This window comes from Sminthopsis crassicaudata, chromosome 1 (assembly GCF_048593235.1).
Source record: "Sminthopsis crassicaudata isolate SCR6 chromosome 1, ASM4859323v1, whole genome shotgun sequence".
Lineage (NCBI taxonomy): Eukaryota > Metazoa > Chordata > Mammalia > Dasyuromorphia > Dasyuridae > Sminthopsis > Sminthopsis crassicaudata.
Genome location: NC_133617.1, coordinates 28,846,629 through 28,859,841, shown reverse-complemented (window position 1 = coordinate 28,859,841; position 13,213 = coordinate 28,846,629). Strand labels below are relative to the sequence as shown.

Sequence of the window (13,213 nt, the reverse complement as noted above, 5' to 3'; positions counted from 1 at the left end):
ACATTTTTTTCCAATAAAATAAAGAACAAGTTTAATTCAAATAGAATTAATCCAGGAGGGCTTCTTAGAGAAGACAAAATTTTCAAAAAGATATTTAGGCAGGAAAGAGTTATAACTACATTAACTATTGATTAAGGTCAATCTTCTGATTGATTTGATTAATTACTGAGAATAAAAACCCGAAGAGAAATAATTGATTGTGTGACTTTGAATGTGGCCCAAACCTTAGGTTTCTAACTAAAGTACTTAAGGTTTCTTTGACTTTGGATATGACTGAAATCTAATTTCTATTGTCTCTTCTAGCTTCCAGTCAACCCTGCCACCAAGAAATAGTTTTATTTTTATGGTTTACATTTCTGAAAGTTCATATTAGTCGATTAACCCGACAACTAATTTTTTGGTAGAATGTAAACTCCTTGGTTGTTTTGTTTTGTTCCCTTAATAAATTTTTAAAAATTCAATTGTTGAGGCGGAACACATTGGTCATCCCTGCTAATGGAGAGAATGAGGCTGGTGGATCACTTGAGCTCAGGAATTCTGAGCTGCAGGGAAACTATGGTCAATCAGATGTTCTCATTCAGTCTGATCCCATAAGATGGGTCACAGGGCTACCTGAGGAGGATCAAACCTGAGGCTACTCAGAAAAAGAGCAGGTCAAAGCTTATAAGCCTATCATCAGTGAGGCTGATCCCATGAATGGCTGCTGCACTTCCAGCCTGGCCAGAATATAGAGACCCAGTTTCAACTTTTAGAAAAATAATTATTAATTAAACTGAATAAATGGATTGTCCATGGTTATACAGGGAGTAATTAGCCAGTTAATGAATTTAATTATTTTTTATTATCTCTGTTTAATCTAGTCAATGCTAGGGGAAGTAGAGAGCATTATAGAAAGAGTGATGAATTTGAAATCAAGAAGACTTGAGTTCAAATCTTGACACTGCTACCTACTACTGCTGGAATCCAACTCTCCAGGCTTGTTTTCTCTTCTACAAAATGAGAAGAGGGGCAGCTAGATGGTGTAATGAAGAGAATACTGACTGTGGAGTCAGAGAATCTGCATTCAAATTTAGCCTCAGGCACTTAACATTCACTAGCTTGTGTGACCCTAGTCTAGACACTTAATCTCAACTACCTCTCCAAAAGAAACACAACTCAATAACAAACAAACCAAAATGAGAGGATTTGGACTAATTTGGGAATGTCAACCTAAAATAAAAACAGGAACCATTAAACCATACATAAGGTTTTTCTGCAAGAGACATCTTGACTTAGAAAGCCACATATTAACACTATCTATGTTCGATCTTGTTTTTATTTATTTTGGTTTTTTCATTGATTTTGTTATTTTTGATTTATTTTTATTTATTGATAGCTTTGTTTATTTTGTTATTTTATTGAGTCATTTGTTCATTTACATTTTTAATCTGGTTCTGCCTCACTTGGGCCAGTTTTCTCTTTGACATCTTTGGACTAGATGACTTATTAATAATCTCTTCTAATTCTAAGTATATAATCCCATTATCTTTTTCTACTCATCAAGACATCTAAAGAACCAGCTTTGAAGCCAGGAAGAACTGTGTTCAAATTCCACTCTGATATATACTAACAGTGTGATCTGGAGCAAGGCACTTGGTCCCTTAATGCTCCAGGAAGTTTTAGGCAAAGATGGTCCCTATCTGCATTTGTAGAGGGAATTTCCTCCCAAGAGAATTCCCTATCATTATGAAATAAAAAATTCAGTCCCTATTCCTAGCCTTATCTTATTTCATCTGAATACCAAGTAGAATGATGGAAAGAATATAGGTTGGGAGTCCAGAGACCACTCATTAGCTGAGTGACTTTGCGTAAATCACTTCCCCTTTTGAGCCTTGGTGTTCCCATCTGTAAATTGAGGATATTAATACCTATCCTTTTATTCCATAAGGTGGTTGTAAGCTGTAAATTCTACAATTTATATAAAGGGCTTTGTGACAAGAAAGCTCCATGTAAATGTCACTTATCATTTACTAGACCGTCAGTACCTTGAAGGCAGGCATTGTACCTTATTTCAAACTTCCTTCCTGAGCTTCCAGCACAGAACATCAAACAGAGCACGCTTTATTAATTATTGTTCAGTGGAATCTCTTGAATGATTTCTATTCTTCTTCTTATTTGTTTTATCATTCTTATCTCAGGATTTCTGTCTGTGACGAAGACAAATTTGGCCACAACGAATTCATTGGGGAAACCCGATTCTCCCTGAAGAAACTGAAACCTAACCAGAAGAAGAATTTCAACATCTGCCTGGAACGGGTCATCCCTGTGAGCTCATTAGTTCAGTTCAATTCACCAAACACTGATTACCCATTGATTATTATTTTTCTTCTAGCTCCCACACTGTGCTGGGCCCTGGGGATAGAGTCAAAAAGGAAATAGTCCCTGTCCTCAAGAAGCTTATATTCTATAAAAGGAAACAATATGTCTGCAGATAAGAAAATATGAAATAATTTTAGGAAGAGAGTACGAATCATATGGAGGAGTAATTGAAAATGAGCCTTAAGGGAACTAAAGATAATACTGTGCTAAAATACTTGAAGAGAACTAAGGAAATAATAGAAAAAGCTTGTGCAAAGGTGTGGAGGTGGGAGATAGAATACTACACAGATACATACACACATATATGTATATATACATACACATGCATATACATACAAAACATGATATATATATATATATATATATATATATATATATATATATATATAAAACCATATATGGATGTTTGTGTGTGTGTGTATATATATGTATACATACATACATATATATATATATATAATAACAAGCACAAGAAAGAAGGTAAAAAAAGCTGAGATTTGGGAGGAAAGAAGGAAAGCACATGGTTATCTATCAAAGACAATTTAGGAGGTTTAAAGAACTGATACAGTAATGATAACAACTGGCTAGCCTGGGGCAAAGTTTCTAAAATCGTGGGTCAAGACCCCATATGGGGGTCACAGAACTGAATACGAGGGTTGTGAAATTTTGTTTTATTATCAAGAAATATTTTATTTTAATATATATTTTATATACCTACATATCTGGGATCGTGTAAAAATTTCTCAAGCAAAAAGGGATTGCAAGTAGAAAAAGTTTAAGAAGTTCTATGGCTGTAACAGTCTTGGAGTCACAAGGACTTGAATTCAAATTCTGCTTCAGACATTTGGCTGACATTTGAACTCTGCCTCAGTTTCTTCATCTGTAAAATGAGGATAATACTAGCACTGGCCTCCCAGAATTCTTGTGAAGATCAAATTAGATAATTGTAAATTATTTTGCAAAATTTTAAATGTTATATAAATGCTAGCTGTTATTATTATCACTAATAATTATTAGTGATAATAATAACAGTAACTTTGGGTTTTTTATTTCCTCTTTTTTTCCTAAAGCAATTGGGGTTAAGTGACTTGCCCAGGGTCACACAGCTAGGAAGTTAAGTGTCTGAGGTCAGATTTGAACTCAGATCCTCCTGACTTCAGGGCTACTGCTCTATCCACTGTGCCACGTAGCTGCCCCTTTTAATAATTAAAAAAAATTAATAACAGTAATTTTGTGCTAGATTTGTAATTTCCTTGGGAAGTCCCAGATGAGGAACTGCCCCCTCCCACCAAAACAGGTGGACTCCCTCTCTGTACTTTATAGTAATCATAAGAATGATATAGAACTGAGCACTGAGAAGTGAAGTACCTACAATATACCAGACACTGGGCTAAGCATTTCAAAAACAGAAATGTAAAGCCCTGTCCTCAAGGAGCTTATATTCTATTTCATATACCTTTACAACTTTTCAAGCCCTTCAGTGACCATGATCATTCTATATGATGCTTTCAAGAAGAGTCCGGGTGATCGATCACTGGTTGAAGCTGTTGATAAAAAAGCGTTTGGTCATGTGGAGATTAAGGTGCCTTCCAACTCTGACATTTCATGATTCTAATAGTAATTAAAGCTAATAACTATATGGCATTTTAAGATTTTCAAAGAGTTTATAAATATTATGTCATTTGATTATTGTAGCAAATGTGGGTATTGCTATTATTATCACCCCAATTTCAGAGATGAGGATATTTAGGCTGAAAGAGTTTAAGTGTCTTGGCTGGAGTCATACACTACTAGTAAGTGTCTGAGGCAGGATTCAAACTCATGTCTTTTCAATAACCAATCCAGTGATCTATCTACTACCTTGATGACTGGTTCTGTAATGCCATGATTTCATTTGGTTTATTTCCCCCATTTTACAGATTTAAAAAACTGAGGGTTCAAATGGCAACATGTCCTTCCCTAAATCTTACAGCTAGTAAGAGACAGAGGCAGGATTTGATTCCAGCTTTCTCTTGATTTGGAATCTTGCTCTCTTGAATCTAGTTCTTCTGACTCCTGTTGCAGTATTTTCAAGGGACCAGGGAGAATCTGCAGAGTAAAATGAGACAGTCTATGCTAAGGGTCAAATGAGCAAATGAGGATCAGAAAAGTCCAGAAGAGGTCTGGGAAAATTTCATTCATTCATTGGTCAACAAGTGTTTATTAAATGCTTTCACTAAATATTTTCTGAGTACCTACAATGTTCAAGGCTGTGCTTGAGGAGATGCAAAAATATGTCAAGCCCAGTCCCTTCTTTCAAGTTTCCCACAGGCTCACAGGGGACTTAGTCAATCAACCAACACTTACTAAGTACCTACTATGTGCAGAGAACCATGCTTAGAACTAGGGGAGACACAAAGCTTAGTTAAGACCCAGTCTTTGGAATCTTGAAACTTACTGTTCAATAAGGGGTGAAGAGACCAATGCAAAGGATGATGATGATTGAGAATGGCAATATCATAGAGTTAGCAATGGAAGGGACCCCAGTGGCCATCGAATTCAACTCCTTGGTTTTACAAATTAGGAAACCGAGGTCCAGAGAGATAAGGATACACTCAAGGTCCTACAAGAAGTGACCATAGCAAATTTCAAATTCAGGCTTCAGAGTGTAAAGCCAGGATTCTTTCTACACTGGCACAATCAAGTGGTGATTTTAGGTTTGCAAAGCATTTTATGTCAAGTACTTCATTTGACACTCATATAGGTCTCTTTGAATAATGGAGGCACTTTTGTGTCTATATAGAACTGAGGCTCAGAGAGAAGGAACTGGCCCAGAGGCCCCCAGTTGGAAATATCAGAGGCAGGAATCCATCCCAGCTCTCTTTTTTGGCTCCAAGCCTATGTCTCTTTCCGCCATGTCATAGGACATATTCCATGAGACTGTTACAAGCAAAATTATTTTTAGTGTCAATTGAACAAGTTAGGCCTTGAAGGATGAGAGATGTGGACAGGAACAGAAGAGAGATTTTACAGAATTTCTAAGGGAATGAATGGTGCTAGAAAAGGCATGAAAGTGGGAAAGAATGAACAGAGCCCTGAGGAGAGATCTAAGAGGGAAGTGACAAAACTCTAGTAGTTCCTCCTTAATCCCTGCCCATTTTTCCTCCTGTTGAATGATAAGAGGAACCTTAGAGAACCCTCAGAATGGAGAAGTTGTTCTTAGAACTTGGAGCTGGGGTAAGTATAGAACAGGGAATGTCAGGGCTGGAAAGGGCCTTAGAACAGGAAATTTCAGGGTTGGAGGGAGCCTTCGAACAACAAATGTCAGGGCTGGACAGTTAGCTGAATTCATGAGTTGGATAGGATATCCAATACTTTGCACAATCTGACAGATGAGAAAACTGAGGCTCAGAGAGGGGAGGTAGTCTGTCCCAAGTCACCTAGTTTATGACTGCCCCTGGAATGGAATCCCTCTTTCTCCCAGGCTGATCACTCTTTTTTTGTCCCCTTCCTACCTTACAGCTGACAGTGTATCCCTTTTCAGGAAGTAGATATGGGGAGGCTTGGGGGAGCAGCATGTCACCATATGGTCCACCAGCAAAGGATTATTTTCATGCTATGTGAGGTTTTTATAATACAGGTGAAAAGAATGAGCCACAAGAAGGATGATCACAAACACCAGAGTCCTCAGAGTCAATCTCCTCCATGAGCCTTGGGGAATTACATGTTCCCATGTGGATCTTCCCGGGATAATTAGTAGTTTGCTGTCTCTTTCTAGTGTAATTGCATTTTCTTAATCAGAGAAATCACTTCCATAGAAGCTTCTCTCTGAGGAAAGAAAGAAAGCAAGGGTGGAGGAGCAGGGTGGGGGGAGCTTTGTCCCATTCTTCAGGAAGCTCCAGTAGTAGCTGGCGCACTTGTACCCCTTCCCCCCAACTTGAATTCTCCCTGTACTGGGGAATCTGTACTAGAGAATAATTGCTTCCTTCAGCAGACTCGTGATTGTCTTGTTCTTCTAGAAGAAGACCATTAGTCAGGCCAGGGTCCCCAAATGGACTACTCCCTAAAGGCTGGAGACAGTGTAGCGCTGTAGCTGGTACCCTGGACTTCCCATTAGGAAGACTAGGATTCAGAGCTCATCAAAGAAATTTACTAGAGGCTACTAGTACTTGCCTCATAGGTTGGTCATAGATCGAGAGCTGGGAGGTATCTTAGGGATCATCTAATACAAGCTCCTATTTTACAGATGAGGAAATTAAGGGGGAAAGTGACTTGTCAGAGAGAAAGAAAATGGCAGAATCAGAATTTGAACCTGGATCCCTCTGACTCCAAGTCCAGTTCTTTTTTCATTTATAATATGGTTGTGAAAATTACAAGAGAAAAAAATAAAAGGGCTTGATAAATCTTAAAGCACTCTATAAATGGCAGCATTATACAAATGTTATGTTATTACTACTGTTATTATAACATAGGTTCCATCGTCTTGGGGGGGGAGTTGAAACCCACAAAATACTTTGGAATTTGCCATGAGAGAAACTGACCCAAACTGAGACATTAACCCCAAAGTCAGACCCTTCATCTTGCTCTCAGATGTTTAATGCAGTGGTCCTCAAACTTTTTAAATAGAGGGCCAGTCCCTCAGACTGTTGGAGGACTGGACTATAGTAAAAACAAAAGCTCACACTCTGTCTCCGCCCCTCAGCCCATTTGCCATAACCTGGCGGGCCACATAAATGTCCTCAGTGGGCCACATCTGGCCCGTGGGCTGTAGTTTGAGAACCCCTGGTTTAGATTCTTATAGAGGAAGGTAATGTATTGAGGAAGATCCAATAATCATATAATTCAATTAATAAATATTTATTAAATGCCTACCATGTCCCAGGCACTATGTTGGGGATATAATTTTTTAAAAAAGATAGTTCCTGAATGATGGGAAAAACCTGGACAGTTCTCCAACTGAACTGAAGCAGAGTGAAATGTACTATGTATAAAGTAATGACAATGTTGTGGGCTGATCAGCTGTGAATGACTTTTCTCAGCAATACAATGATCCACAACTATACTGAAGGACTTATGAGGAAAAATCCTATTCAATTCCAGAGAAAGAACTTAATTGTGTCTGAATACAGATTGAAACATTCTTCCTCCCTCCCTCCCTCACTCTCTCCCTCTCTCTCTCCCTCCTTCTCTCTCTCTCTCTCTCTCTCTCTCTCTCTCTCTCCCTCTCCCTCTCTCTCTCTCTCTCTCTCTCTCTCTCTCTCTCTCTCTCTCTCTCTCTCTCTCTCTGTCTCTGTCTCTGTCTCTGTCTCTGTCTCTGTCTCTGTCTCTGTCTCTGTCTCTCTCTGTCTCTGTCTCTGTCTTTGTCTCAACATTATTTTTCTTGAGGGTTTTTTTGGAGGGAGATGGATATTTTCTTTCACAACATGACTTTTCTAGAAATGTTTTACTTAACTTCACATGTGCTTTCTTAATGGGGACTGGGGGTAGGTATAAGGGAGAGAATCTGAAACTCAAAGTTTAAAAAAAATAAATGTAAAAAATGTTTTAAATGTATTGGTAAAAACAAAAAAAAAATTTTAAAAGAAAAAAAGAGACAGCCCCTGCCCTCAAGGAGCTTGCAATCTAATGGGGGGGAGGGGACAACACAGAAAAGGGGGCAGGATAACTGAGAGGTGAGAGGAGAACAAGGTGTACTGGGTTCAGAAGCATCTTGTTCCATGGAGTTTAAACCAGGCAGAGCAATAGATGCATAAAGGAATAAGTTAAAAGTTCCAGCTTTTGTCGTTTATAGAGAAAAGCATTGGGGAGGAGTCAAAGAAAGCTGGGGGTTTATTAGACCATGTAAAGGGACTAAGACTCACATTTATACTTAGGTAGAGAAATTGGTCTTATTAGTCCTTAGAAAATAGTCCTTATTCTTCCTCCTCCACAACTAACCAGAAATGACTTTTCAGTTTCTGAAAGGGGCTTCTACTCTAGGCAAATACCTCCGCTGCTAAATGCCATGACTGATGGGAAGGGGAAAGAGGGAGAGAAATTACCCTCAGCCCAAGGGTCTCCTTCAGAGGCAAAGAAATGCCCTCCATAACCAATTGTTGAATGACTTTTTTATATCTGTCTGAGGGGCATAACTGGGACTAGTGACTGGTTGTGACCTATGTAGCATTAAGTGCCTCCATTTAATGATCAGGACCAAAAAGCTTCTCAGGGTGATGAAGGAATTTCTCCCTACCTTATTATGAGGTTGTAGGAAAAGTCCTTAAGGGAGATAAGGGAAATAATAGGATAATTATTGTTTTTTAAAAACATATTGGAGATACAATAGGCCAAGGTCATTTAATAAGAGACAGAGCCCTCACTGGAATCCAACCCCATAATCCACCATTAAAGCCAGTCAGTAGCTCTTAGCTAGCATTTATTAACTGCATATTATATGTTCAGTACTGGGACTACAGGCCCTTGTCCTCAATGAGCACACAATTTAATGGGAGAGACACATGTAAACAACTAGATTATCCAAGTTGTTGGTCAGTTGTGTCTAATTCTTTATGCCCATTTGAGGTTTCCTTGGCAATGATACTGGAGTGACTTGCCATTTCTTTCTCTGGCTCATTTTACAGATAGGGAAACTGAGGCAAAACAGGGTGAAGCTCAGGATCACACAGCAAGTTTTTGATTTGAACTCGGGTCTTCTTGACTTCAGGACTGATGCTCTATCCATTGAGCTACCTAGCTTCCCAGAGATTATCAGTGCAGATGGGAGGGAACCTCAGAGGAAAGGTACCAGCATTTGGGGGACAAGGCAAAGAGATGAGAGGGAGACCAGGAGAGACCTCTTGCATATGGTGGAATTTGAGTCAGTAAAGCTAGGAGGCAAAGGCGAGGAGAGTGTGGGGCATATTCAGTAAGAAAAAAGGCAACAGAACTGGGAAGAGTGTCACGTGCCAAGAATTACAAGAAGTCACCAGGGAGCCTTCATTGCCAGGTCTAATGACCCTTTCTGAAACCTCGTTCTTCTTACTTTCTCTGCAGCATTTGACATTGCCTTGATTTCCCCATGGTGGGGATTGAGGTGATGGGAGTAGAACTGCTTAAGAAAGACCAAGTGAATTTTCTCCAGCTGAACTTTTCCTCATCTGCCCTCTGCTGGAGTTGCTAGTGAACAGCAAAGTGAATCAAAAAAAAATTAATAAAAAATGAAAGGAAGAATCAGAAATCCAGAATGGCATAGCCAGGAAGGACCTCAGAGGCCAGTAAGCTCAACTGCCCTCATTTTTCAGAGAAGGAAACTGAGACCCTGAGAAGGGGAGAGTGACTTACTGAAGGTCACATATCTCCAGAAAGGAAAGCTTTAATTTCAGCTCCTTCCTGTAAATAGAACTTGTTTCCTTCTTTGTCCTAATATCCCCCATGTCTAGACCATATTTTTGGTTATTCAATCCTGTCCAATGCTCTGTTACCTTGGCAGTGAAATAGGAGTGGTTTGCCATTTCCTTCTCCAGGTCATTTTACAAATGAGGAAACTGAGGCAGACAGGGTGAAATGACTTGCCCAAGGTCACATGGCTAATAAGTATCTGAGGACAAATTTTAATTCAGGTCTTCCTGATTCCAGGCCTGGGGCTCTATGTACTGTGCCACTGTAAGTATTTGTTGATTGATTGTCTTTATATAGCCCAGCATACAGCACAGTGGTTGGCACATGCAAGTGCTTAATAAATATGTGTCCATTTGATTGAATCTAGGTCTTCTGACTCCAATTTTAGGGCTCTTTCACTATCCAGATTTTGGGTTTATGAATAATAACAGACTTTTCTGTCACACCTCAGGGTTTGCCAAATAATTTACACACATTATCTCATTTGAGACATAAGTCCTGGGAGGTAGTCATTATCCCCATTTTAGAGGTGAAGAAACTGAGACTCCAAGATTTGAAGAAGTTTGCCTTTGGTTACACAGCTAAGGCTTTCATTTGCTGATTTCCCTCCCTTTAAAAGTACATCTTGTCTAGGTTTTGAATATATGCTGTATCCTTTCCCAGCCTCCATCCCTAAGAGAAGACCTTCCTTGAGGGAAGGAACTGTGTTGTCATTGTATCTCTAGCACCTAGCTCTGGTTTGATACAGAGTAGGTGCTTAATGGATGCCTAAGATTTTCAATTACAGAAATGAGATTTAAATTCAGATCTTCCTGAATTTTATCCAATCCTCTATGTGCTAGAACTCATGCTAAATTTCTGTTACTCTTTAATTATCAAAACAAACTTCATACACTAAGTTATTTCTTTCTTCCTCCTCCCTTCCTCCCTTCCTTCCTTCCTTCTTTTCTTCCTTCCTTCTCCTCTATTCTCTCCTAAGATGAAGCGAGCTGGGACCACAGGATCAGCAAGAGGCATGGCACTCTATGAAGAGGAGGTAAGTTAATACCCTGGGGTTGGTGATACCAAGCCGACCCTGTCATGCTATCTGTCTGCCACTCACTGTTATGCCCCCCCCTATTAAGCTAGGACAGAGCTCTAACCTGCTGTTCTTCCTCCTCCCCCCATCACATGCACACATAACCAGTCTGATCCCTACAACAATTGCTCAGTCTTAGGATTTGTGGCCTAGGATGGGGTGGGATGGAGCATATAGTACCACTGAGAGATATCTCTACACTAATCTACAGCTAATCTAGAATCACTCAGTTATTGATATGAATATGTTCAGAAAACGTGGGCATGGGAGGCCATGAATTTATTTTAAAAGTTTTTTTCGGTCATTATATTTCAATATAACTGCTTCCTTTCTAATCTTATGTATTTGGTTTGTGCATTTAAAACCATTATCCTGAACAGGGAACCTTTAAGCTTCAGCAGACTGCATAGGGAAACACAAAAAGGGTCAAGAAACTTTTCTCTAGTTCCATTCCCTCATTTTAAACATCTTTCCTTTTAAAAATTCCATATTAATTTTATAGATGCCTTTTATTTTTATGTTATATTATTTATATCATATTTATGTTATAATACTGAATATATTTTCCTCCCATCAGTCACCCTATAAGATATCCCTTCTAACCAAATTTAGAAACACAGGAAAGAAGGAAGGAAGGAAGGAAGGAAGGAAGGAAGGAAGGAAGGAAGGAAGGAAGGAAGGAAGGAAGGAAGGAAGGAAGGAAGGAAGGAAGGAAGGAAGGAAGAGAGAGGGAGGGAAGGAAGGAAGGAAGAGAGGGAGGGAAGAAGGGAGGGAGGGAAGGAAGAAGGGAGGAAGGAAGGAAGGAAGGAAGGGAAAGAAAGAAAGAAAAGGAAGGAAGGAAAGGAGAAGAAAGAGATAGGAATGAAGAGAGGGATGGAGAGAAAGAAGGAAGAAAGGAAGAAAAAAGAAGTAATGAAAAAAGAAAAGGGAAAGAGATAAGGAAAGAAGAAAAAAGGAGGGAAGGAAGGAACAAAGGAATGAAGGAAGAAAGAAGAGAGACAGGGAAGGAGGGAGAAAAGGAAATAGTTTATTGAATGTAACCCACTGATAGTATATTCATTTCAAACCTTTTATTTTACAGGTAAGTAAATCAGAGAGGGAAAGTAACTTGCCCAGAATTATAGCTTTAGAATTAAAAGGGCTTTAAGGGAAAGCTACCTGGCCCATTCTACTCATTATACAGATGAAGGAGCTGAGGTCCAGAAAAAGTAAACCAAAACTTGCCTAAAGATCTACAGATAATAAATGTAGAGCTGAGAATCCAGGAGAGGGAAGCACAAGCTGAGAATCCCAGGCTTACCTCATTTCAAAGTGAGCTCCTTAAAAACAAACAAACAAATAAATAAATTAAATTAAAAAACAAAAACAAAAACAAATACAAAACGACATGAGCTTCTAATAGGCAGGTACTGTTTTTGCCTCTCCTTTGTCTTTCCAAGGCTTGACACAGAGGCAGTTCAGATCCCCTCTATCCAAATCCAATACTTTTCACTATACCGGCTCCCATTGCTTTCCTCTGTTTCCTTGCCTCACTCTTTCCTATAATGTAGCAACCACTTCCATGCTGCCCTTACAATCTCCAAAAATGGTATTTATTGGCTCTCCACAGCTTCATTGCCTTCTGAGGAGAGAGTTCCCAATAGTGGAGAAGTTTCGGCACTGAACCATCCACACTATTTTTTGCCAGGTTGTTCCTATGACCCGGGGCATGAATTTATATTAGTTGACTGAGTTCATGGCTTAGCCTCTGGCTTAGGTTAAGGTCTAGTGTGGGCTTAAGGTTATGGCTCAATCAATGTAGAGCTAGTCAGGGTGTTGGTCAATGGCTCAGCTCATAGCTCAGTCTGGACAGAAGTAATAGATGACTCTGGGAAAAGTATCAGCCTTAGCTGGGCTTAAGGTTGAATCTGGAGCCACAGTTCAGATTTATTCAGGAGCAGGGGTGACGGGTCAATCTGTAGTCAAGTTGATAACTGAGTTTGGGCCCAGGGTTAGGGGTCAGAGTGACATTGGGATCTGGCCAACTGTACTGTAGGAGACGTAAAACCATGCCTTAAACCTGAGTTGATGCTAGTCCATTGTTCTTTCTCCTCATACACATGTGCACACACACACACACACATACACACATATCACATATTACTAATCTGATTTCCACAACAACTGCCTGGTCTTGGGATCTATGGTCAAGGATGAGGCAGTGTGGGATGGTTTATCACTGAACTAATCTGCCACTTGATTTCTCCCCTTAACAAACATTCTATTTAGACTTATTGGGCTAGTTTGTTTTAGCCATCAACAAACATTTATGAAGTTCTTTCCACATGGGAAGCCCCATGCTACCACTTGGGATACAAAACAAGACAAAAACATTTTCTCCCCTCAAGAAGCTCACAGCTGAATGGGATAAGCTAGTGGTTC

General features: G+C 39.5%; 1 protein-coding gene across 2 annotated transcripts in view; it reads left to right on the top strand.

Annotated features, from left to right (window-relative positions):
* Positions 1-13,213, top strand: part of RPH3A (rabphilin 3A) — a 179,590-nt gene that overhangs the window by 149,895 nt on the left and 16,482 nt on the right. For both annotated transcript variants that reach the window (XM_074297249.1, XM_074297241.1), the window contains 2 exons: positions 2,178-2,304; positions 10,694-10,750. In XM_074297249.1, coding sequence (XP_074153350.1) covers positions 2,178-2,304; positions 10,694-10,750 — 184 coding nt within the window. The remainder of the gene's footprint in view (positions 1-2,177; positions 2,305-10,693; positions 10,751-13,213) is intronic.